Source organism: Mesoplodon bidens, assembly GCF_964165515.1.
Source record: "Mesoplodon bidens genome assembly, chromosome: 13".
Classification (NCBI taxonomy): domain Eukaryota; kingdom Metazoa; phylum Chordata; class Mammalia; order Artiodactyla; family Ziphiidae; genus Mesoplodon; species Mesoplodon bidens.
This window is the reverse complement of record NC_138169.1, coordinates 10,689,244-10,715,093: the sequence shown is the minus strand read 5'-3', so window position 1 is coordinate 10,715,093 and position 25,850 is coordinate 10,689,244. Positions and strand designations below refer to the sequence as shown.

At 45.7% G+C, this 25,850-nt stretch overlaps 1 protein-coding gene across 1 annotated transcript in view; it reads left to right on the top strand.

Annotated features, from left to right (window-relative positions):
• CCDC60 (coiled-coil domain containing 60) overlaps positions 1-25,850 on the top strand; it is a 268,405-nt gene that overhangs the window by 163,567 nt on the left and 78,988 nt on the right. Inside the window, exon 4 of the mRNA XM_081251735.1 lies at positions 15,534-15,613. Within this exon, the coding sequence (XP_081107861.1) occupies positions 15,534-15,613 (80 nt within the window). The remainder of the gene's footprint in view (positions 1-15,533; positions 15,614-25,850) is intronic.

Here is a 25,850-nt window from a genome sequence, read left to right as displayed (position 1 = left end):
GAAGCCATGACACTAGAGCATTCTACATACTGGAGACTGAGAGGTGGTGAGAGGCATCACAGTTGCAGTTTTGTTTCATGGTTGTAAAGCTCCTTCATCAATAGGGAACCTTTGCAGCATTGGATGCATTTGTCCAGGACACACTGGCTGGAAATACCACTCAAAGGACAGCTGGGGACAAACATATGCTCATCATGAGAGGCGCCAGACTGGTCACAACAATGCCCATGGCCCAGCACGGGGCACCAAGGGGGCCTCTGGGGCCATGGAGGGGAATATTCTGACTACCCTTGGCATGAATGTCCCATCCAAGTGGGGCGTGTGTGTGTGTTTATGAGTGGAGCATGGCAGCACTAGAGGCCAGATTGCCAACTGCACTAGGAAAATTTGAATTATAAGATATAGTCTCTATCCAAACACACATACGTGTATACACACCAATTAAGAAAGTCCCAGATTGTTCTTCTGTTTAGCTATTTTGCAAACAACTCGGTAGTTTGTTTACTTAATGATCATCATTGGGTCTGTTTCCTTGACTATGTGACCTTGATCTGTCACTCTCTCTCTCTCTCCATGCCTTGTTTTTTTTGTTCGTTTTTTGTTTTTAACCTATAAAATGGGCATTTATTTCTTATGGCTTTTACCCAGAGGTAACAAGTGGCAGAGCTGGGATGTGAACCCAGGTCTCTCTGATTCTAAAGTCTGTGCTTTTCAATACTACAGTCTACTGTCTCCTGTGGTAGCTCAGTTATGGAATTATCTTGTTTGCAATCCAGTCATTCCCCAGGCCAATTCACATCCTGAAAGGGGCCCATGCTTTTTCTTTGCCAGTGGGTGAGACTGATATACATGGTAAAAGCAGTGACTAGACCCTAAAGAGAAATTAAATGGTTTGTATAATGCAAATCATCGATTGTTTCCTTGGAGAGTTTGTTCCTCTATGGCTATATATTAGTTATCTGTGCTGTGTAACAAGTGACCCTAAAACAAACATTATCTCACAGTTTCTGCAGCTTACCTAGAGGCCTCTGGCCCTGGAGGCCACAGTCAAGATGCCACGTTGGCCTGGAGTCATTTCAAAGCTCAGCTTGGGGAGGGCTCACTTACAAGCTCACCCATGAGGCTGTTGGCAGGTATCAGGTGCCCGCTGGCTGTAGACTAGACGTGTCAGTTCCCTGCTGTGTGGACCTCTCCCACAGAGCAGCTCACAATCTGGAAGCTGACTTTTCCCAGGGCAGGAGAGAATGCCCGAGACAGAAGCCATATTCTGTTCATTAGAAGTGAGTCACTGGGTCCAGCGTACCCTCCAGCAGAGGGGATTAGACAAGGGTGGAAATGCAAGGAGGCTCACTGGAAGCTGCCCACCACACATACTGGTGAAGGGAAAAGGCAGAACCTAGACCGTGATCATCAACAAGCCGGGTGCCCTGGGATCTCCAGGAGAAATAAAACTTGTCTTCTCTGATGGGGCTTCTCAGTCTCAGCACTCTTGACGATTTGGATCAGATACAGCTTTGTCGGAGAAGGTCGTCCTGTACATTGTAGGATTCAGCAGCATCCATGGCATCTACCCACCAGATGTCCCCCCACCCAAGTTATGACAACAAGGAGGGGCTTCAGTGACACTTCGGGAACATTTCTGGGTCTCTCCTGAAGGTCCACCCTAAGTGGAAATGAGGGGGAGGCATTGCCCCTGCAGGTCATCAGTGAGCCCTTAATGAATGAATGATGGTCGTTATTACCACCAAGATGTGCTCCGGCTCTCACGCCAACAAATAACTAGGAAAGGAGAAAAGATATGATTTGAGATTTTGTAAGCATAGAAGGCTGGGGGTTGACCCAATATCCATTTTTTTCTTAGAAAGGCGGGGCGGGGGAGTTGGGGGAAGCGGGCATCCTCTCTGCCTTTTAGGGTCTTTGCACAGGGGAGCCATGTGATGGACTCAGTTCTCCAGCCCTAGTGTGTGTGATGCCCAGCTTTCCAGCCTTCTCAAACATGGCTAGAGAGAGAATGACAAGAATTAGAGAGAAGACCCAGGCACTGTGGCACCATTATCACATTGATGACATGCGGTTTGCAGCTCCTGCTCTTGTTTCTTTCAAGGTCATATGTTTTGTTTTGTTTCCGAAAATAATCTATGGCCGCAACTTAAGCCATGAAGAAGTGCAGGCTTCATCCTTCTAAACCAGGGCTGAGCAAACTTTTTTTGAGCCAGGTAGTAAATATTTTAGTCTTTGCAAGCCGTACAGTCTCTGTTGCCCCTAGTCAGCTCTGCCCTTGGAGCTCAAAAGCAGCCGCAGACAATCTGTAAACAACTGGGTAATGGTTGTGTGCCGGTAAAGCTTTATTTGTGCAAACAGGCAGGCTTCTCTGTACCTTCTTCTTGGTACTCTCGCCTCTTTGCCAGTTTTCCTTTTGTGTCAGTCCTTAACCCTCTAACCTCACTCTCCCCTCTCTTCCCCTCTCCTTCCTTCCCCTCTCCTCACTCCCATTCTCTCCCCATCCATCCCTTTTGTGACCTCTTTTCCTCCTCCCTCAGTCCCTTCCCTTTCTCTCTCTCCCTCTCTCTCCCTCCCTCCCTCTCTCTCTCTCAATTTCCCTCTCTTCCCCCAGCCTTCTTCTCTGACACTTAATTCAACACCTCCGACCTTAATCTCCAATTCCGTCCCCTTCTCCAAGCTCCAATCCACATCCACGTATCAGACAACTGCCTCTCAGCCCCACTCATGCTCCCGGACCCAGCTCCAAAGACTCAAGAGCTGGGCGTCATCTTCGCTTATAGCCTTGTCGTTCACTCACGGCCCTCTGAAACCCTCCCAGATATATTTGTTCTTTGGGGGGAGATAAGGGTGCAAACAGTACCGCCATTTGTGTGAAAAGGGAATGCTTGTGGTGGAAAAAGAAGTGTGTGTGTGTGTGTGTGTGTGTGTGTGTGTGTATTGAAGTATATAATATCTCTCTGGAAGGATACACAAGAACTTGGTAACACTTAGTCACCTCCAGGGAGGGAAATGAATGGCTTGAGGACAAGGTGGAAATAATACTTTTTAACTATACATGCTCTTGTATGTTTTAAAACCATTTGAAAATATTTCCTATTCCACCCCCCCTCCAAAAAAACCACTAAAAAAATGAAATGAAATGAAGTAAAACTCAATGCTTCATTTTCAGTTCATAGTGAGGACTCTCATCTCTAAGCTTATTTTGCTGTAGTGGCTTCTCATGGTTTCTCAGCAGCATTAAAGCTTTAGGCGTCTCTCCTCCTGCTTGGGGATGTCAAGAGAACCTTCATCGCCGTCACACTCTACATTTCAATTCCTCATGGTGACTTCCGTTTGAAAACCTGTTCCCGCCCCTTTCTCTGTTCAGCTCAGTCTGAAACTGGACCAGTGACTCCCCAGCCCCACTGGAGGGTAGTTGAATTGGCTCTTTGCTTCGTGTCTCCCCCACTAGACCATGAGCTCCTTGAGGGCAGGATGGTGTCTTGTTCAGCCTCATATCCCCAGCCAGTATCTAACTCCCAGTAGGTATTTAAGAAATATCCAGACTACTCCTGCCCCTCACCCAGCCTTGGGATGTGGCTCATGTAACTTGGTATTGAATAGCACCCTGCGGACAGGATCATAGAATTCATACCGCAGCAGCCCTGAAGTCACATGAAGCCTCATCCCAGTGGGAGTTCAGGCCCCAGCCAGCTCTTTCCACATCTGGGCTCTTTTCTCTTTCACCACTGGCTTAAACTCAGCTCAGCTTCTGCTTCTTATATGGAAAATGAGGTTAGCAGTTATGGGGCTGGGTTTCCTTGGACCTTCAGGGGGTTCGCTCACATTTTGCTGAGATGTTGACTTGGTCTTCTTCCAGGGAAAGAGAAAAGAGCTGAAGCTACGGGGGGACTTAACCCCTCAGCCCAACCCACAGACTCTCTCCGCCCGGATATGGACAATATGAAAGAGTTTCTTGGGTCGCCACTTGTTTCTTTTCTCCTGGATGAATTGCCAAATATTGAATAATTTGTCTCATTTTTGACATGTACCAAAATGTTCATAGCAGCCCTATTTACAATAGCCCGGAGCTGGAAACAACCTAAGTGTCCATCATCGGATGAATGGGTAAAGAAGATGTGGCACATATATACAATGGAATATTACTCAGCCATAAAAAGAAACGAAATTGAGCTATTTGTAATGAGGTGGATGGACCTAGAGCCTGTCATACAGAGTGAAGTAAGTCAGAAAGAGAAAGACAAATACCGTATGCTAACACATATATACGGAATTTAAGAAAAAAAAATGTCATGAAGAACATAGGGGTAAGACAGGAATAAAGACACAGACCTACTAGAGAATGGACTTGAGGATATGGGGAGGGGGAAGGGTAAGCTGTGACAAAGTGAAAGAGCGGCATGGACATATATACACTACCAAACGTAAGGTAGATAGCTAGTGGGAAGCAGCCACATAGCACAGGGAGATCAGCTCGGTGCTTTGTGACCGCCTGGAGGGGTGGGATAGGGAGGGTGGGAGGGAGACGCAAAAGGGAGGGGATATGGGAACATACATATATGTATAACTGATTAAATTTGTTATAAAGCAAAAAAAAATTAAAATAAATAAATAAAATGCCATTATTTGAAAGATTAAAAAAAAATTTGTCTCATTTTCACGAAAGGGGGTAAACTGTGGTGTGATCAGCAATAAAGAGAGCCCTATGATCAACTAGAGTGGCCTATTCTTCCTCCTGTAGCCGAAATCCAGCCTCTGTACCCCAGCACCGAATTGAATCTCAGAGGCAGAGTTTGGGGTGAAGTAGAAAAGAATAGCTTTATTGCTTTGCCAGGCAAAGGAGGCCACAGCAGGCTAGTGCCCTCAAGACTGTGTCCCCTCACCTGGAGGGGGCAGTGAGGAGTTTTATAGCAGTGGTTCAAAGAGGAGGGCATGGTCAGCTCGTGGGCATTCTTCTGATTGGTTGGTGATGAGGTAACTGGGAGTCAGCATCATCAAACTTCTGATTCCAACTGGTCTACCTGCTTGTGGGCAGCAAGCAGTTAACTTCTTCCACCCAGTGGGGCTTTCAGTACCTGTAAAACAGCTCAAAGACATTGTTATGTGTATCCCTTGAGGGGGAGCCATGACCCCCTTGGGGCGGCCAGGGCTATACTATTGTTTCTTGACTGTTCCTCCCTCCCTTCCCTGATTTGCAGCTGTTTGACCCTGCGGTGGGAATTCAAAGGAGGGTCCTGGAGGCTCAATGAAGCCTATTTCCTGTCATCAAGAAATGCGAGACAGAAAGACTTTTATGCCCGGGAACCCCACAGGGTCCTGCTAGATTTCACTCCTGCTCGCTGGGCAACCTCTCCTACAGGTTATTTAACGAATCTAGGTTTCAGGTTTCTCAGCCATAAAATGGGGATAATAATAGTTACAACACTTAACTTTTGGAGTGGTTGTGAAGATTCAGTGAGAAATGGCATGTAAAGTGCCCGGTGTGGGAGTGGCGGTCGTGTGTCATGATGCCGCTACTTTTCCTTCCTGGGACCGTGGCTGGCATTGCTACCACAGAACTCTTTTCTGATGACATTGAACCGCAGGGAGCTACAGGCGGCCACTGCTTCTAATGGGTAGATTGAAACTGACGCTCAAGTTGGAACCAATTGGCTATCTCTAGCCTAGCACAATTCCAGACATTAGGGAGGTTCTGGAAATTTAGGCACTGTTATCATTATTAATTTGGCAAGGTGGTTGTTACATTCCGGGACCCTTTTCCCGAAGCTCCTTCGGGACGTTGAGCGACAGGCCATCATATGGATTCCCATTGGCTATTAATGCCCAACAGCTGGCCTGCTGGCCCCTTGTATTTAGTCTTTCAAAAGAGCTGATGAGATTAATGTATTTGATTTAAAAAAAAAAAATTTTTTTTAAACTAGGTGGATAGCACATTTGCTGCTGGCAGGCCAGCTCAATCCCAGGGCTGATGGGGGCTCATTGATGGTGGCAGCTAATTTCCATTTCAATGGAGCAAGAGGAGGGAGGCAGAGAAAGGCAGAGATTGAGAGGAACCAGGACTTGATTGCAAGCTATGGCATCTGGCGCCACCTACTGTTACGTCACTGCATCGCTACCGTTGATGACTATCTTGAAGTTGTTAGCCTTAATCTGCCCTTAATGACTTTATCTGGGAGCATTTTCATAATCTCACTCAAATCGTCATTTTTCGTTTATAATTTATGATTTAATTTTGTAAAAATGCCAGATCCTCATGATGTAGTGACAAGGACAGTAACATTTCCTTGGCATATTTGGTTTCAAAGACCTATGCACCCAGGGTGCCTCTTGTCTTCTGGGTGAGGACCCGGCAGGTGCCAGGTGGGAGCCCTGACATATGGAGGAATTGACTCGCCTGGGGTCACACAGCTGGTGGGTCCAGCTCTTGAGGCTCTGGATCCACATCCTGTTCTTCCTCTCCATCTGTCGCTCCTCCACCACTGCCCCCCCCCCAACCCCGGCCCACCTTGGCGCCCGGCCCAGTACCTTGCCAGGTCCCTCTGAGCACAATTCCCATTCCCAAAGTGCCCATGCGTAACATGGATTTCACTGGAGGGTTCACGGAAGAGCAGGAGGGGAAGGTTACGTTGCATCCCGTGGAAGAAAAACCAATGACACAGTCCTTTAAACTGGTGCTTTTTTCCTGAATGTCGGTTGCCTCCTCCCCACCCCAAGGCTCCCTCCTCACCCTCTGTAATATATCACTCTGCCTTTATTAACCGGAACATTCATCCTCTGTGTGTGCTTCTCCAGTATCCATCTTCACACTTGTCTTCCTTCTCAAGGAGAGTGGGTGTATTAGGCAGAGTTCTTCAGAGAAACAGAACTAATGGGATGCATTTAGGTATAGATACAGATACAGAGATCTATTATAAGGAATTAGTTCATGTGCTTATGGAGGCTGACAAGTCCCAAGACCTGCAGCTGGCAAACTGGAGACCCAGGAGAGCTGGTGGTGTAGTTCCAAAGGCCTAAGGACCAGGAGAGCTGATGGAGTAAGTTCTAGTCCAAAAGCCTCCAAGCTCAAGACACAGGAGGAGCCGATGTTTCAGGCTGAGTCTGAAGGCTGAAAAAAACCTGACGTCCCAGCTGGAAGGCAGTCACGCTAAAGAAGTTCCCTCTTGCTGGGGGCGGTCAGCCTTTTATTCTATGTAGGCCTTCAGCTGATTGGATGAGGCCCACCCTCATGAGAGAGGGCAATCTGCTCTACTCAGCCTATCAGGTTAAATGTTAAACTCATCCAAAAGCATCCTCACAGAAACACCCAGGTTAATGTTTGGCCAAATACCTGAGCAGTCCATGGCCCAGTCTAGTTGACACACAAAATTAACAATCACACCAGCCTTCTAGTCTTGGCTCTGCCAGCTGACCAGCTATGTGACCTTGAATGATTTCCTCTTTGCTTCCGTTTCTCTTTCTGTAAAATGGGTGGTGCTTTCAGGATCCACTGCAGCTTTCGTGCCAAGGCCAGGATCAACCCAGCAGCCCCCAGTCAATGAGCCGTTTCTGCCCTACGCTTGCAGTCCCATCATGGGTCAGCCTTGCTCAGGAGCTCCCCGTTCACTGGCCGAGACTTCATCAGATCCCCACTGTGGCCTGAGGCTCTCTCTGCCCAATCCTCCTCCCTCCTTCTTTTCTCTTTCTCACCCTCAGTAAGCCTCTTGCACTTCTGTCTCAGTGCTTGCCTCCCAGAGGCCCCAGATGATGCGTATGTTGACATTTTTTAAGAGGTCAGGTCATTTATTTTGCAGAACAACTATACAGCATGGTGACTGTAGTTCATAGTACTGTATTACATATTTGAAAGTTGTGGCGAGAGTCCATCTTAAAAGTTCTTATCGGGCTTTCCTTGGTGGCGCAGTGGTTGAGAGTCCACCTGCCAATGCAGAGGACATGGGTTTGAGCCCTGGTCCGGGAAGATCCCACATGCCGTGGAGCAACTAAGCCCGTGCACCACAACTGCTGAGCCTGTGCTCTAGAGCCCGTGAGTCACAACTACTGCGTGCCGCAACTACTGAAGCCCACGCGCCCAGAGCCTGTGCTCTGCAAAGAGAAGCCACTGCAATGAGAAGCCCACGCACTGCAACGGGGAGTAGCCCCCGCTCATTGCAACTAGAGAAAGCCCATGCGCAGCAACGAAGACCCAACACAGCCAAAAATAAATAAATAAAATAAACAAATTTATTTAAAAAAAAAAGTTCTTATCACAAGAAAAATTTCCTGTAACTGTGTAAGGTGACGGTGTCAACTAGCTTTATTGTGGTGAACATTTTCCAGCGTACTCTACAAATATCAAATCATTATGTTGTACATCTGAAACAGTATGTCAATTATATCTCAAAAATAATAAATAAATACTCCCTAAAGGATGCACCTTGCCTTTATTGAAGAGAGTCTTTAAAGAATTCAATAGCTCACTTCATATTTTAATTGGAAGGTCTGCGTGTGGATGAGGTCACTAGTTCAGGGTTATCCCTACGTAGGTAGGTACCTGCCTTATACCCTTACGACAAAAACGTTCACTCTCCCCAAAGGAAAGTGTCTATCACCATCATAAAACCACCAAAGCTTAAATATCAGTACGCAAGCTAAGGTCTCTGGACTCATGTGTACGTCTTCCCATGGACCCTACCCACTCTCTGCCTCTCCATTCTTTACAGCTTGTCCATAATGAGTCTAAAATTTGAGAATCATCTTGCCTGTTCCTCAGTGTTCTCTTTTCCAATGGCCTCCCTTCCCCCGCCTCACCACTTGACAGAGCATCGCCAGCTGTTCCCCTGACATCTGTATCAGCCCAAGTACGTTTAGCAGGAATTCATTTCCATCTTAATCTGATTCGAGGAAGTAGATCACATTTTAAGAAGTAACAAAGATGGATTTGGAACATTCTTTCATAAAAGACAAGAGAACAGCAGACATTTCAAAGATTGCCTCTCTGGTCTTGACCTTCAACAAAATCATTCTGATTTTCTGCCATATAAAATTTTTTTATGACAAAATCTAACAAAACTCAGTGGGCAAGCTTTGGAGGTAGTATCTGTAAATTAATAGATAGCAACTGCTATCCCTTGTGTAGCCCCTGCTAGTCAAAACTGGGTGCAAAATGCAGTAGTGGTTGAGAACACATGCTTTTCAACAACAACAGCAGCAGCGAAACCTGATTAAAAACTGGGCAGAGGATCTGAATAGACATTTTTCTAAAGAAGACGTACCCTGATGGCCAACAGGTACCTGAAAAGATGCTCAGCATCTCTAATCATCAGCGAAATGCAAATCAAAGCCACAATGAGATACCACCTCACACCTGTTAGAATGGTTATTATCAAAAAGACAAGAATCAGAGAATGTGGAGAAAAGGGAAAACTTGTGCACTGTTGATGGGACTGTAAATTGGTGCAGGCAGTCTGGAAAACAGTGTGGAGATTCCTCAAAAAGTTGAGTATGAGACCCCAATATTCCACTTCAATAGCCAAGATATGGGAACAAGCTAAGTGGATTGATGGATGCATGAATGAAGAAGATGTGGTGTATATGTATAATGGGATACTGCTCATCCGTAAAAAGGATGAAATCCAGCCATTTGCCCCAAGATGGATGGGCCTTAAAGGTACTATGCCAAGTGAAATAAGTCAGAGAAAGACAAATAGCCTATGATTTCACTCAAATGTGGAATCCAAAAAAACAAAGCAAACAAAAACAAACACATAAAGAGAACAGATTAGTGGTTACCAGAGGGGAAGGTGCTTGGGGAGGTGGGTAACACAGGTGAAGGGGGTCAACTGTATGGTGATGGGTGGCAGTTAGACTTGCAGTGGTGATCACTTTTTATACAGATGTTGAATTATAATGCACCTGTACACCTGAAACATAAAAGAGAGAGAGACAAAGAAAACCCCACAAAAAAACCCAAAACAAGACGTAGGTTTTGATGTTACTTGAGCTGATTTCAGTTCCAGACTTTGCCGCTTCATAGCATGTTGTTTTCTCCTTTCAAAGCCTCAGTTTGCTCCTCGATGGGAAGAATAATAGTGAGGTGAGGACTAAGTGGAATCATGTATTTCAAATGAGAACACACTTAGGACCGTGTATGGCACGTAGGTGAATGATATGTTATCGTAGACGGCATTAGGTCCTCTTCACAGGCCCAAAGTTACCCAACACCAAAGTGACAGAATTAGGACTCCACCCTGGGCCTTTCAGACAACAAAACTCTTGACATTCATTCCTGTCGCCTCCCACTTCTCAGCTGTCCGGCTAAACCAAACCACTTTCAAATGCTACTACTTCAACAGTCCCAGGGCATGGATATTAAATGTGACTGTACCTGCCCAAGAACCTTCCCCACCTGAGGCTCCACAGTGAGTCTGTACTCTCCCCTCCCCCTCCAACATTTGTCATGTTTTAACCTGACACATTCCCGGATGTCATGCGGCATTTCTCACAGTCCTGCTCTCAAAGACCCATTTACGGATTAGAGAAAGGACACGTGATGTATGTAGAAAGGGACAGGGCAGAGAGTCGACCTGGTTTTCCAGGAAACAAAGAATGGAGGCATCACCCACACTCTGCAAAGCAATGGAAGATCCGAAGTCTCTTAAGACCAATGGCGCACCCAAGGGGGCAAAGACAGAATTAAAATCAAGTCTCCCAGGATTGCTTTTATGAAATCCGGCTGGGAGTAGTCACAGGAAGTGAAACAAAGGACATCCAAAGAGATGGTGATGGGATTATACTTGGCTTTTATTTTCTCCTAATTTTAAAATCTTTTCCTGGTATCCATTAATTAGTTTCATAACCAGATGATAATCTTAAAAGTAGAGTTGTATTGCAAATGTGTTACTTGGGTACGGAGTCACCTCAGTCAGTGTCAGTAGGGAGGAAAGATTTAGCATTAGTTTGTTTATCAACAATAAGGGTCTAGAAAGTGTGAGACGTAGAGCAGCAATATTGCCCCAATGCCTGTTGCTGGACATTTAGATGTTTTTCACTATTACTCACACTGCTGTGGTAGATATCCTCGCGGATAAATCTTTTCATCCTTGCTGCATAGTTTCCTTGGATAGAAGCAGATTTGCTAGAGCAAAAGAATATGTATTTTTAAGGCTTGTCATACATATGGTGAAACTTTCCTTCAGAAAGGTTGTAGAGATAGTGATTCTTGGATGCTTCGTAAACTTTTCATCGTGCGCATATCAAAATGTGTTCGTAAATACCCTGACAACCAGCACTCCCTCATTCAATGCCAGTTATTACCGGTGGCTTATTTCAATTGTCATTAAACAATGGTCACAATGAAAATGGTTTCCTGAGAATCCATTGAAATGCTGCCATAATTTCAGCGCTTGTGGAGTGGATCTTCTCCTGCTAAATGTCAAGTTGAGGACACAATTTGGCTTTGCTGCTATAAGTTGTTCAGCACCAATCCCAGTCTATACAAACTCACTCTTTTACAATAGTGTGAATCCCTGGTGCATGGGCAACTATCATTAGGTGAGATTTCAGGGAAAATGCTTGAAATTTAGACAGTATCATAGTTGCTTCAAGAAGGGGGTGAAACCTGAGACATTTGGGAGAGTGATGGGTACACAACTGACATCAAGCAGCATTTCAGTCATGGATTTTCAAATTATAGCAAGGAAATTTGAGTGTGTTTATTTTGTCTTTGTTCGTAAGTGTTTTAATCACAACATCTCTGAAGAAAGTTGCTTTGGTTCTGAAAGAAGGAATTAATTGGCTGCTCAAAAAAAAAAAAATGAGGCACTAAAAAGAGACAACCTTGATTTCAAATGTTTGATCTCAACATGGCCAATCTCATCGCTTTCACTGCAAAATGCAACAGCATAGGAGTCATCTGATCTTAATCCCCAAGAGGGGAAAGAGAACTAGTTGCAATAATTCTTGATCTGTTCCTGCCTTGACACACTCAAGGGAGGAAGCTGTTTCAGAGAGAAATCTTGTGGCTGTAAGGAAAAGGAAAGCCAATTCAAACTGATTGAAATAATAAAGGAAATGTTCGTGAAAGGTCCAGGTTCTAATGAAACTTGTTCAGTTCAACAAGGTACCATGGGATGAATTTTTCTTTGACTGTCCTCTCTGCCTTCCCCCTTATCTTCTTCAGCTGGAGGGTGGCTCCCTCTTAGGCACAAAATGGCTGCCAGCAACCCTCACAGGTGTCTGCTTCTCTGTTCATAGTCTATGAGGAAAGAGAACTTCTTTGCCTATGGTTCCTTAGATCTAGGAATCATGATTTTTAGAAGCCCCTGGCAAAAGTCTGCTTGTATCTCATTAGCCCAAATTGTGTCACATGACCATCCCTCAACCAGTCACTGTAATGAGAGGTGGGCTCTGCTGTTTGGCTTCAGCCATTTAGGACCACCCTGTTGCTGGTACCATAAGTATTTTCTGAGGGGCAGGAAGTCTAACCAGGGAACCAACCAGTATCAAGAGGGAGGGAGAAGGGATACTGGGAGCGTGGGAAAAGCCAGTGTCCATTATGCAGAAGTTTTAAAAAGTACTCCCAGGGCTTCCCTGGTGGCTCAGTGGTTGGGAGTCCGCCTGCCGATGCGGGGGGCGCGGGTTCGTGTCCCGGTCCGGGAGGCTCCCACGTGCCGTGGAGCGGCTGGGCCCGTGGGCCATGGCCGCTGAGCTTGCATGTCCGGAGCCTGTGCTCCGCGACGGGAGAGGCCACAACAGTGAGAGGCCGCAAGCAAAAAAAAAAAAAAGTACTCCCAGAGATCCTTATGTGCCTCCTTGGAGGACTGTCTCTCCACCCACTTCACCATCCCTCAAGATGAAAAGTGATAGATTTGCCGTCAATTTTCAGCCAAGGGGTTGAAACACCCTGGTGTATTGGGATAAGCTTGATAATATTACCTACAAGTCATTCCTAGTGATAGCTAAAGAGATAAAGTTTATAAATGATTTTATTGTTTCATGTCTAGCTGAGCTTATACAAGGCTATCCCAGGTGCTTTTCTGGTATTCCGTATGCTTTATTTAGTGAACAAGACGGGGTACTCTGGGGTCTTGCCGTAGATTCTCCACCTCTAACCCGAGCTGCTTGGTACAGGACACGTACTGCGTGACCCAGGAGAAAAGCGGCTGAGAATCAGGCAGGCTAGTAACAGTCCCTTCCCTGCACTCCAGACCCCACTCTCTATCCTATGGGAGTACAGCTGATTTACCATGTTGTGTTAGCTTCTGCTCTACAGCAAAGTGAATCAGTTATACATACACGTATATCCACTCTTTTTTAGATTTTCTTCCGGTATAGGCCATTACAGAGTACTGAGTAGAGTTCCCTGTGCTATACAGTAGGCTCTTACGGTTTATCTATTTTATATATAGTAGTGTGTATATGTCAGTCCCAAACTCCCAGTTTATCCCTTCTCCCACCCCAGCTTTCCCCCCTGGTAACCATAAGTTTGTGTTCTACATCTGGGGCTCTATTTCCGTTTTGTAAATAAGTTCATTCGTACCATTTTTCTTAGATTCCACATATAAGCGATGGCATATGATAATTGTCTTTCTCTGTCTGACTTACTTCACTCAGTATGACAATCTCCAGATCCATCCAAGCGTCATTCAACTTTGATACAGCTACATCCCCTGCCTTCCACAGTCCACTCAAAAGGCCCAGAGCAGCAGGCACCACAGCCCAATTTCATTTTCAGAGAAAGTGGGTGATGATGGCTGCTGAGAAAACCCCACACCTCCTCCCACACATCCGTATTACTATGATTTCTGTTAGTGGGTAGCTGAACTGTCCTCACTGTGCCTTCAGAAAACAGTACAGTACCCCTGATCAGCCACGGTCAAATTTCACTTGCCACTTATTTTTTAAAAATCTTTTCTTTTTGTTTATTACATAACTGATTCATATTTATTGCAGAACAATGGGAAAGTCACGTAAGCTAAGAAAAAGTAATAAAATCTGCTATAATCCCACCCCCGTAGAGAATCACTGCATGGCGGAGGGGAGGGGGGAGCTTATCATATCTTTTGATATGTATACATTCAAACAGATCATTTTTTCAAAAACAAAGAATCGTGCAATACCTATTACTTTGTAACACGTCTTCTCCCTCAGAGAACTCCTCCAGCACCTCTAGGCTTAGATCATTATATTGTCGTTACATTTAATTGCTGCATAGTATTCTGTCGTTTAGAGGCACCCTGATTATCAAACCTGTCTTCTCTTGTGAATTTGTGGCTTCCAAGAGTTTGCTGTCACAAGCAGCATCTTAGCAGTTTTGTTGATATGAACCTCTGTGCCCATGCAGGATGTTCCCATAAGATGCTTGACAGCAGAAGCATCATTAGACCAAGGGCAAGCCTGCTTTTGCAACATTTAGTATGCACTGAGGAATTGCCCTTCAGAAAAGTCATTACAAGGTATTCTCCCACAGTTTCATTCGAAAGCATCCATTTCCCCATAATTTCTTGTCATTTCCTTTCATTTAAAAAAAAAACAGTATTGCAGGAATTAATTTCACGACACGATAATCCAGATAATAGTCTTGCTATTGTTCACCAAATTGGTAGCTGAGAAAAGTGACTTTTGTATTACAATATAGTTAATTTAACTCTCTTCTTTATATTGACCTGATATACACCTCTGAGTAATACATTTAAGTCTTGTGAGGTTTCCCTGATGTCTAAGAAAGGCAAATGAATAGAGAAGAGGGAAAGAAAAACCCATGAACAATTACCTGGATAATTCACTCATAAAATCCTGCTAGGGGAGCAGTGAGGGCGGGGGCAAAGTACATTTGCATCTTTATATTGACAGAATTCAAGCTCTCTAAATCAGCTACCTGTGCCACTTTACAACAATGATTATCAACATTTAATTTTTTTTTTTTTTTTTTTTTTTTTGCGGCACGCGGGCCTCTCACTGCTGTGGCCTCTCCTGTTGCAGAGCACAGGCTCCGGATGCGCAGGCTCAGCGGCCATGGCTCATGGGCCCAGCCACTCTGCGGCATGTGGGATCTTCCCGGACCGGGGCACGAACCCGTGTCCCCTGCATCGGCAGGTGGACTCTCAACCACTGCGCCACCAGGGAAGCCCTCAACATTTAATTTTTTGCTTTACTTTGAGTCTAACGCTCATAATAGAAGCTTCCATTTTTCAGATGCTTGCCATGAGTCAGGAATTTAGCGATTAATTTAATCATCACAACAAAGTAGGAATTATTCCCCTGTTCTTCTGCTGAAGAAATTAGGGCCCAGAGATGTTGAGTGATTTGTCCAAGGTCACGCAGGCGGTCACCAGACAGAATGAGGATCAGCGCTCAGGTTCGTCCGTCTCCAAAGCCCTTGCTGTTTCCAGTGTGCCACAAGGCCTCTCTTTTGGTGGAAAAAAGGACGCTGTGCTGCCTAAGGACCCCTCCAAGCTGATCAGACATCTCACATGAATGCACGAGCCTCCCGCAGCCTGGCTCCGCTTGGAACGGTTGTACTAACACTTCTTTCACTTCCTGACTTCCCTCAGGTCCCAGACAAACCAATGAGGAGGATCAAGTATATGGAGAAGGATATGATAAACCTCAAGAAAGACCTTACACGAAGCCGGTGAGTGAGCCCTGCACCGAATGACCCACAGACAGCCCGATAGGGACAAGCAGGCTATGGGGTGATGCCTGTGACTCTTTGCCGAGTCTCAGTGCCCCTCAACCCTGAACATTAAGCAGGAGACTTGCAGGAGGGTAGCCCTGTAAGGACTAGGGATGGGATCCATTTCTTGGTTGGACTCTTCAGGGAGTACCTGCACCAGACCGACCTGCCCATTCTTGCTCAGGGCAGTCCCATGCCTAGAATTCCCTCTGCTTTCCTTTCTTGGACTGAATCCAACTCAAGAGAGTTCCCTTATGCTCCAGAAGACTCTTCCCTTTTTACTGCACGCCCACAGTGTGGTAGCCAAGAGTCAGATCGACTTGGTCTCAAATACTGGTCCTGCTACCTGCCAGCTGGCGACACTGGAAGAGTTACTTAACCTCCCTGAGCCTCTGTTTCCTTAACTGTAAAGTGAATATAGTATGAGGTTGTTAGAAGGACTGGGTGAAATAATGCATAAAAGTGCCATAGCCTTGAAGACAATGCCATTCATATCTTTTTCCACCCCATCAATTCCTTCCTCCATAGTGTGATAGTGTGAGCAGACTGAGGTCTAGGACCATATCTTTTTCATCTCTTGGCATGAAGTGGGATTTCTTTCTCCTCAAGGTGGGGTCATAAATGGGGCTTTTGGCCAAGCAACTCAAGGCGGAGTAAGAGATGGAGATTTTTTTAACACAAAACACATAAGAGACACGCTAAGCGGGGGTGATACAGGCAGCACGGAGGGTCTGCTTATCTCTCATGTCTCCCACTCTGAGCCAGACCCTGGTTAGAATCACAGCGAGATGCTTCCTTCCTCACCTCATGGTCTGGAAGCTCTTCCTTCACTGCGCACCTGCATCTCCTCCCCACACGGCTTTGACGGAACGGATGACAGCCCAAGAAGAGGCAGGAAGGTGTGGGCTTTTGAAACGGGGGAGAAGGAAAGGGATGAAGGAGGCTAAGGGGGGCATCAGGATAGGGCCCCAGAGAACAATATTTCCCCACCGACCACAGGAAGGGTGGCTGCATCGGCTCTGAGAGGGTCTCTGGACACCCAGTGTCCAGCAGAAACATAATGTGACCTGTTCATGTGATTTAAATTTTTTCAGTAGCCACACTAAAAAAAAAAAGTGGGAAAAAAAACAAGTGAAAGTAATTCTAATAATATATTTTATTTAGCCAAATTGATCCGAAGTATTGTCATTTGACATGGAATCAATATAAAAAGGTATTAACGAGATACTTTATAGTCTGTTTTGAACATGTGATGAAAAATGATGAATGGTGAAAATCCACAGTGTATGTTGCACTTAGAACATATATCTGTTTAGACCAACCACATTTCAAGTGCTCAGTAGTTGTTACAGATTGAATTGTGTCCCCCCAAAATCCGTATGTCAAAGCCCCAACCCTCAACGTGATTGTATTTGCAGAGAGGGCCACTGAAGAGGTAATAAAGGTTAAGTGAGGTCCGACAGGTGGGACCTAATCCAACAGGATTGATATTCTCATAAGAAGAGGAAAGGATGCCAGGAATGTGCACACTGCATTTTTACTATATGTGGACGGTGATCTGTGATCAGTGATCTTTGATGTGACTCTTGCAAAAGATTAGGACTCACTGAAGGCTCAGAGGATGGTTAGCCTTCTTTAGCAGTAAAGTATTTTTTAATTAAGATATGTACATTGTTTTTTTTAGATATAATGCAATTGCCCACTTAAGACACTACAATATAGTGTAAACGTAACTTTATACGCAATGGGAAACCAAAAAACTGTGACTCACTTTATTGCGATATGCACTTTACTGCAGTGGTCTGGAGCCCGACCTGCAGCCACTCCGAAGCATACCTGTCTGTAGCAGTGGCAGTGATGGGGGGAGCAAGTGCTGTCTTAGCAAGAGTGGTCAGAGGGGGCTTCCCTGGTGGCGCAGTGGTTTAGAGTCCGCCTGCCAACGCAGGGGACACGGGTTCGTGCACCGGTCTGGGAGCATCCCACATGCCGCGGAGCGGCTGGGCCCGTGAGCCATGGCCACTGAGCCTGCGCGTCTGGAGCCTGTGCTCCGTAACGGGAGAGGCCACAACGGTGAGAGGCCCGCGTAAGGCAAAAAAAAAAAAAAAGAGTCGTCAGAGGGAGTGGTTTTGTAAAGGGGGCCATGGGCGGACACCTGAACAGTGATGCCTGAACCGAGTATTTCACAGGACAACAGATGGATGGGTGCCAAAGCTGGGACAGACCAGAAATGCTGGAGAAGCAGAAAGAAGACCAGCGTGGCTGGACCAGAGTGAGGGAGATGGGCCCACAGGGCCTCGGGCCTCACAGGCTGTGGCGAAAAGTTTGGGCTTTAGTCTCAGTGCAATGAGAACCTGTTGGAGGGTTCTGAACAAGAGAAGGATATGATCTGATCTTTAAAAGAACATTCCATTGGCTGCATAGGGACCAGTAGAAAGGCTGTGGTAAGAGATGTCGATGGCTTGGATCAGGCAAATAGCAGTGAATTGGTGAGAAGTGGGTGGATTCGGGATTTGTTTGGAGGCGCAGGATGAGATCAGATGTGGGAGACAAGGGAGAAGGCGGGATCAACATGTTTTTATCTCTTCCGCCCTCACTGGGATTTAAGATGTCTCCTAACCTAGAAAATATCATGTCCACTGTCATGGTTCCCGAGTGTTTAGTGATGGGATGAATTAATTCTGTTGTCCATCCCTGGAACTTAGAAGTTAAAAATAAGGGGGAAGCCCTGTACATTAACTTAGGGAAAGTGAGTGAGGGAGATGGCTTACATATAAATCTGTGGGATAAACCAGTTGATGAGATGGCTGGGCCATTGCTGCCTCCATCAGGCTGGTCTCCCTCTTCCACTGCCTTCAAGCTGGAGTGTCCACTCTGCCTTATTGGGGAATGGCCTATGGCTGGGAGGAGAAGGTGTTAATGTTGTCCTGCAACAGGGTCAGTCTGTTCTGGGAATCCCCAGGGTCTAGCGCAGTTCTTAGCATAGAGAAGCACTCAATAAATATTTGCTAAAGTTTATATTGCATTGTATCTTAAAAATCTTCCCTGAGGCAGGCAGGAAAGTTCTTTTTGCTCCATTTCTCAGATGAGAAAACTGAGATTCAGCGAAGTTCAGAGATTTACTTGCAGTCATTGTATCAGTTAGCTATCACCACATAACAAGTCACCTCAAAAAGTTAGTGACTTAAAACAGTCACATATATTAGTGTTTATGAGTCTATAATTCAGTTGGGAGGTTCTCTGATCTCAGCTGGTCTCCCTTGAGTGTCTGTCCTCAGCTGAGGGTTAGGGAGGTGACTTTGCTGATCTTGGCTGGGCTCTCTCCTATGGTTTGGAGGATAACCAGCCATAGGGAGGTCTAGGATGGCCTTGGCCCTAACAGCATGGTGTCTCATTCTCAAGCAGGTCAGTCAGGCCTTGTTCTCACCATAGCAGGATTCTGAGAGAGAATGGAAGTGTGCGAAGCCTCTGAAGATTTATGCTAAGAACTGGCAAAACATCACTTCCACCGTATTCTTGTGACCATAGCAAGTCACAAATCCAGCCCAGATTAAAGGTGGGGGAGGGGCTTCCCTGGTGGCACAATGGTTAAGAATCCGCCTGCCAGTGCAGGGGACATGGGTTTGAGCCCTGGTCTGGGAAGATCCCACATGCCCCGAGCAACTAAACCTGTGTGCCACAACTACTGAGCCTGCACATCTGGAGCCTGTGCTCCGCAAAGGGAGAGGCCGCAACAGTGAGAGGCCCACGCACCATGATGAAGAGTGGCCCCCGCTCGCTGCAACTGGAGAAAGCCCTCACACAGAGATGAAGACCCGACACAGACAAAAATAAATAAATAAATAAATTTTAAAAAAATGGTGGGGGAATAGGGACTTCCCTGGTGGCGCAGTGGTTAAGAATCCACCTGCCAGTGCAGGGGACATGGGTTTGAGCCCTGATCTGGGAAGATCCCACATGCCACAGAGCAACTAAGCCCGTGAGCCACAACTACTGAGCCTGCGCACCTGGAGCCTGTGCTCCGCAAAGGCAGAGGCCACAACAGTGAGAGGCCCACGCACCATGATGAAGAGTGGCCCCCGCTCGCTGCAACTGGAGAAAGCCCTCACACAGAAATGCAGACCCAACACAGACAAAAATAAATAAATAAATAATTAATTTTTTTTAAAAAAAGGAGGAATAGGGACTTCCCTGGTGGTGCAGTGGTTAAGAATCTGCCTGCCAGTGCAGGGGACATGGGTTTGAGCCCTAGTCCAGGAAGATCCCACATGCTGTGGAGCAACTAAGCCCATGGGCCACAACTACTGAGCCTGCACTCTAGAGCCCGTGAGCCACAACTACTGAGCCTGTGTGCCTAGAGCCCCGTGAGCCACAGCTACTGAGCCTGCGCTCTAGAGCCCGTGAGCCACAACTACTGAGCCTGTGCGCTAGAGCCCTGCGAGCCACAACTACTGAAGCCCATGCGCCTAGAGCCCATGCTCCACAACAAGAGAGGCCACCGTGATGAGAAGCCTGCACACCGCAACAAAGAGTAGCCCCCGCTCGCCACAAAGAGAAAGGCTGTGCGCAGCAACAAAGACCCAAAGCAGCAAAAAATAAATAAATAAATAAATTTATTATTTTTTTAAAAAGGTGGGGGAATAGACTCCACTTCTTGATGGGAAGATCTTCAAAGTCTCCTTGCAAAAGGGTGGAGATTTGGGGTCATTTCTTTCAGTCGACCACAGTCAGATAGCCAATTCTGAGCTAGCCTTTGAGACATGAGCTAGTTTCCCAAAAGTTAATTTGTACAAATCAGAGTCTACCTCTTGGGAATGTAAAGTGGAAGCCACGTCAAGAATCAAGCAGGTAGCAGTGAGGGGAGAAGCTACAAGGCTCTGAGGAAGGGGGACCAGAGAGGCGTGGAGAGCTATAGGGAACCAGGGCGTGAGGGGCAAAGAGAGGGAAGATGAAGGAGCCGAGTGGGAAGTTAGAGGAGAAGACAGCGAGCCCGACGTCCTGTCAAGACTCAACCTGAAGACTTTCAGATCCTGCTACTGAGGTCCCTGAAGCTCTTTTCGGAGAAAATCTCCAATTCCTCTTTGAGTTCCTCATCTTGGATTCCCACAAGAGTTTTCAAACCCTTTATCTCCCCTATATGTACTCGTACAATAAACCCCTCTTGAGTGGAATAGCTTGGCAACCAAGGACCCCGATGACTAAAATGACTTATTAGTCTATAAAGACAGAGGAATCCAGAGGAAATGTGACACTTTTATCATCCCACTCTGTTGCTGGACTGCTTTATGAGTTAATGGTGTTTAATAAGGGACATTCCCTTTGGGTTATGGTTTGTGTCTAAGCTGGTAGGTGGAGTGAACTTCTCTTCTTGAAACAAAAAGAGATGAAATGAATAATTTAATTAAAAGTTAAATCTAGATGGGTGGCACATGTACCCCCACTCCTTTCTCCTGTGTCCAAGGCAGACACTACTAATGGATCACAGCACTCTTTCCATTTGAGCCCAGACTTGGTCTCAAAAGTCCTCTCAATCCAGCACTCCAGGCAGCTACCACCACTAATTAGAGTTGTTAAACAGGATGTAATTTATTTGTCATCTCTAAATTAGAAGACTCAAAAGGAGACTTTGGTATCTATAATATGACATCTTATTAATCCAAAATGAGGGAGGGAGTGTAAGAGACCAGCAGGAGAACAAACCTCACTCAAATCCCTTCATAAATGAGGCTGATCTTAATCAGTGAATTTAAACAGTTGAAAAATTGTTGACCTCTGACATGTACTGACGGTTCTCAATGGCTTCTGCGTCTCATCACTCAACACCCAGGACCTCCACATCTGTAGCCTATAGCCCAGAACTTCTTCATTTCGAAGTTTAAGCCTGATTCTTGCCACTGCCCCCTCCCCAGACTTGAGACTTGCCTCAAAGCCGCAGAATTGTTTAACATCATGGATTTATATGCTGGTCAATACTTTGGAATGCAGACAAAGTTAAGCCTTCTGAATGGTACCTTATGAATCATTCAAAGAAGACCTTAGTTCCCCCACTTTACATCCTCCCCATGCCCTGCAGCCAGCGGGTGGACATTAATGAGTCCCCGGCATGTTCCATGAAGGAAAGGACTTGGCCCCGTCCTTAGCCCAGAAATGATCAACACAGCCGGACACCCAAAGGGTAGGTCACTGCTGTGGGCTGGAGGAACCTGGCTCGAGTTAATTGCATTTTTATCATCTTGAACATGACCCAGAGGCTGTACCTACTTTTTCTTTGTTACTGGTATCTTCGTGTGTCTTTGACACCTCTAGTTAACTATAGTTCTAGGGCAAGTTTTCTTCTCTGCTTTTCTTGTACCACTCTCCACTGAGGGTGGATATCTTTGTTTAATTTCTCTCCTTATGGCTATGGCTGCCTCAGAGGATCCCACATTAAAAAGGAACTCAACTAGAAGACCATGTTTTCAAATTTAAGCATCAAAATATCTTGAACCCTTGAACCTTTTGTTACATAAAGGTTTGCACAAAACTCTATTTTCTGAAATCCTTTCCCAGGTGACAGGCAGTGTTCTCAGGCTTATAGCCAGGCTTGGAGGGTTCACACAGTATAGTTGAAAGTGCACTGGCTTTGGAGTCAGCTGTGGGTTCAAATCTTGACTCGACCAGTTACTACCTGGGTGGCCATGAACGAATCAGTTCACTTCTGTAGAGCTTGGTTTCTTTATCTATGGGATGTGTTGCAGGGATAAGAAGTCTGCTTCACACAGTTGTTGGGATTTGCGGGGGCAGATATGGGTGAAGAATGTAGGAGTAGATCGATAAAAGGTAGTTGTTGTCTTTAAGCTGGTTGTCCTGAGACTGTCTGCAGATACTCAAGGGCAGCAATGAAGGGCATGAGCGTTGGAAGCAAAGAAACCCCGTCCTGTCACTCATCAGCTGAGTGACCTCAGCCTGGTCATTTTACTTCTCTAAAACTACCTCTCATCTGTAGAATGGAATCAATGCCTTCTTTCAAGGATTTTTTTGGTGAGGACGAAAGGAGACAATGTGCGTAAAATCTCCTGTTCTGCTTCACTTCCTTCCCTTTGCTCCTCCAGTGATCTGAAAACAGAGGCAAGACCAGGGAACTCAGAGTTCCAGCCATGTGTGACAAGCTAGAAGACCTCAGGCTGGCATCTTCTGTTCCCTAGACCTCAGTGGTCTTGGACCGTGCAAAATCATGTTCCTCACCATTTCAGGGGAAGCCTGCATAGTACAGACAATATATGCTTCTCTCCTGGGGGCAAAAAAATGATTTAACTCAGTTCTGCAGTACCCTACAAAACTTTTAGGTAAATAGGTCCTAAGGTGAATTTACCCTATTGATTAAATGTGTGCACGTGCACGCGTGTGTGTGTGTGTGTTTAAGAGACAGAGGAAGAAAAAGAGACGGTCTGTTATTTAAAACAAAGACCTCACGCTATATTTGGCTTCCCCAGAGCTGGGAGGGAATGGAGGGGATATTATCCAGGTCAGAGTTTGTTTCATTTGCATCCCTTTTTTTTTTTTTTTTTTTACCAGAGGGAGAGTCTATATCAGCTACATTCAGAGAGGAAATGCCAGGAGATAAAATACTGACAATGAGTGACAACTGTTACTCTTCCATCATTTTCAGTATCACTGCAGTAATGCTGACCTCAGTTCCCCCAGACCACGAGCAGAGGGAGCTCATGGTTTTAGGAGACACCCTGGATTTTAGCTCTTGAAGAGAACAGGTCGCCTTCTCCAAAGTTTCCCCTTGTATGTTGAGCTGAGCACCCATCCTACAAGATGCACTCTGAAGAAAAGTGTTCTGTGGTCACATATGTTTGGAAAATGCTGTGAACTCTATCCCCACCTCAGAGATTCCCAATTCACAGTAGAATTTCAAAGTTCTGTAAAGTTCTGTAGTAAGGAAGTCTACTTAAATGCACATAGCTCAGCATTGGCTAATTTTTAAACCATGGACTTCCATTTCTGGCTACGTGGCAGATTAGACACTGTGAATGAGGGAAAAAAACTAGATAAAAGTCTGGATATAAAATCCACTGATGTTTAATATGTGTTGCAGGAGGGGTCACTAGGGAAGCAGTCTCAGATGGAGACTTGTGTGCCGTGGTCTAGTTGGGGGCGCCGTCAGACAGTGGAAGCATAGGATGGTGCAGCGTCGCCGGTGGGTGACACAGGAGTCCGCACCACCGCTCATGCACCTGAATTGTGCCCTCTGACCCTGCTTGTGCCTGATTCCAGGTGTACCGCTTCCACCTTACGATGGGTTATAACTGGGATCATAACTGTGTCGCAGGGAATGTTACACATGCCAAGAGGCTCTCTAGCTTTCACGCTTCACCTTGAATTGGTGATTTCCCACGCTCACTCTTTTATTACCTTCTCTGGTGCACCAGTAGACCCCGCACAACAGCCATCTAGCTCCACAGTCTTTGTTACCGTCACCTCCCGCAGACCTCTCAACAGCTCGAGATGTTGCACCAGCCCATGCAGCGCCTCCCGCGGGTGTCTGGTCCCGTCTTCCCTGCTGAGAGTGCTGATGGCTGCTCTTTCCACAACCTGCCAGGGCCACTCACTATTGCACCTACTGCCGGAGATGGGCTGGGTGGCTTGCTGGCCCGTGTTTAACACCCCACCCTTCAGTGGGGGGGGGAAATCTTGATATGTTGTATGTGCTCATTTCTGTGGTGTAAATACTCCCACCATAGCCAGCCGCAAGCTACTAATGTGATGGCACTGAATGTGTGGTTGGGAAGAGATGTCCACAGTCCACGCTCACAAGCTGGTGTGGCTTGGCTCAGCACGCCACCGGGTCAGGTCCTCAATGCCAGATGGATGGTGGTTAATCCAGCTCCAAAATTCCATCTTTTCTTTTTGCAGATTATATTCCATTATAGGCTAGTACAAGCTATTGGGTAAAATTCCCTGTGCTCTACAGTAAATCCTTGTTGTTTATCTATTTTATGTATAGTAGTGTGTATCTGTTAATCCCATGTGCCTAATTTATTCCTCCCTCCCCTCCCATTCCCCTTTGGTAACCCTAAGTTTGTTTTCTGTGTCTATGAGTCTGTTTCTGTTTTGTATATAGATTCATTTGTAGTATTTGTTAGATTCCACATATGTGATATCATATAGTACTTTCTTTCTCTGTCTGACTTATTTCACTAAGCATAATATTCTCTGGGCCCATTCATGTTGCTGCAAATGGTAATATTCCATTCTTTTTTACGGCTGAGTAATATTCCATTGTATATATGTACCACATCTTTTTAAGCCAATCCATTAATGAGCACTTGGGTTGCTTCTGTGTCTTGGCTATTGTAACTAGTGTCATTGTGAACATTGGGGTGAATGTGTCTTTTCGAATTAGAGTTTTCATTTTTTCCAGATACGTACCCAGTAGTGGAATTGCTGGGTCATATGGTAGATCTACTTTTAGTTTTTTAAGGAACCTCCATACTGTTTTCTATAGTGGCTGCACCAATTTACAGTCCCACCAACAGTGGAGGAGGGTTTCCTTTTCTCTACACCTTCTCCACCATTTATTATTTGTAGACTTTTTGATGATGGCCATTCTGACCAGTGTGAGGTGATCCCTCATTCTGGTTTTGATTTGCATTTCTATAATAATTAGTGATGTTGAATATTTTATGTGCCTATTGACCATCCGGATGTATTCTTTGGAGAAATGTCTAGTTAGGTCTTCTGCCCATTTCTGATAGGGTTATTTGCTTTTTTGATACTGGGTTGTATGAGCTGTTTGTATATTTTAGATATTAACCCCTTGTCAGTGGCGTCATTTGCAAATCTTTTCTCCCGTTCTGCAAGTTGTCCATTTGTTTTGTTGATGGTTTTCTTTGCTGTGCAGAAGCTTACAAGTTCGATTAGGTCCCACTTGTTTATTTTTGCTTTTATTTCTATTGCCTTGGGAGACTGATCCAAAATCCCATTTTAGAGTCTACTTCTGAGGATCACTCTTGCACGTAACTGCTGTAGGTCAGTTTCCCTGGGACAGACTCTGAGCTGGAGATTTTTCGTGCAGGTTGTTCATTGGGAAGTGCTCTTAGGAGCAACACCTGTAAGCAAGTAAAGGCAGCAGGATGGGCAGAGGGAGAAGTTGAGCTAAGGAGCAATCACAGCGCAAACTTCAGATGATCCCGCAGGGAGCTCTGGAGCT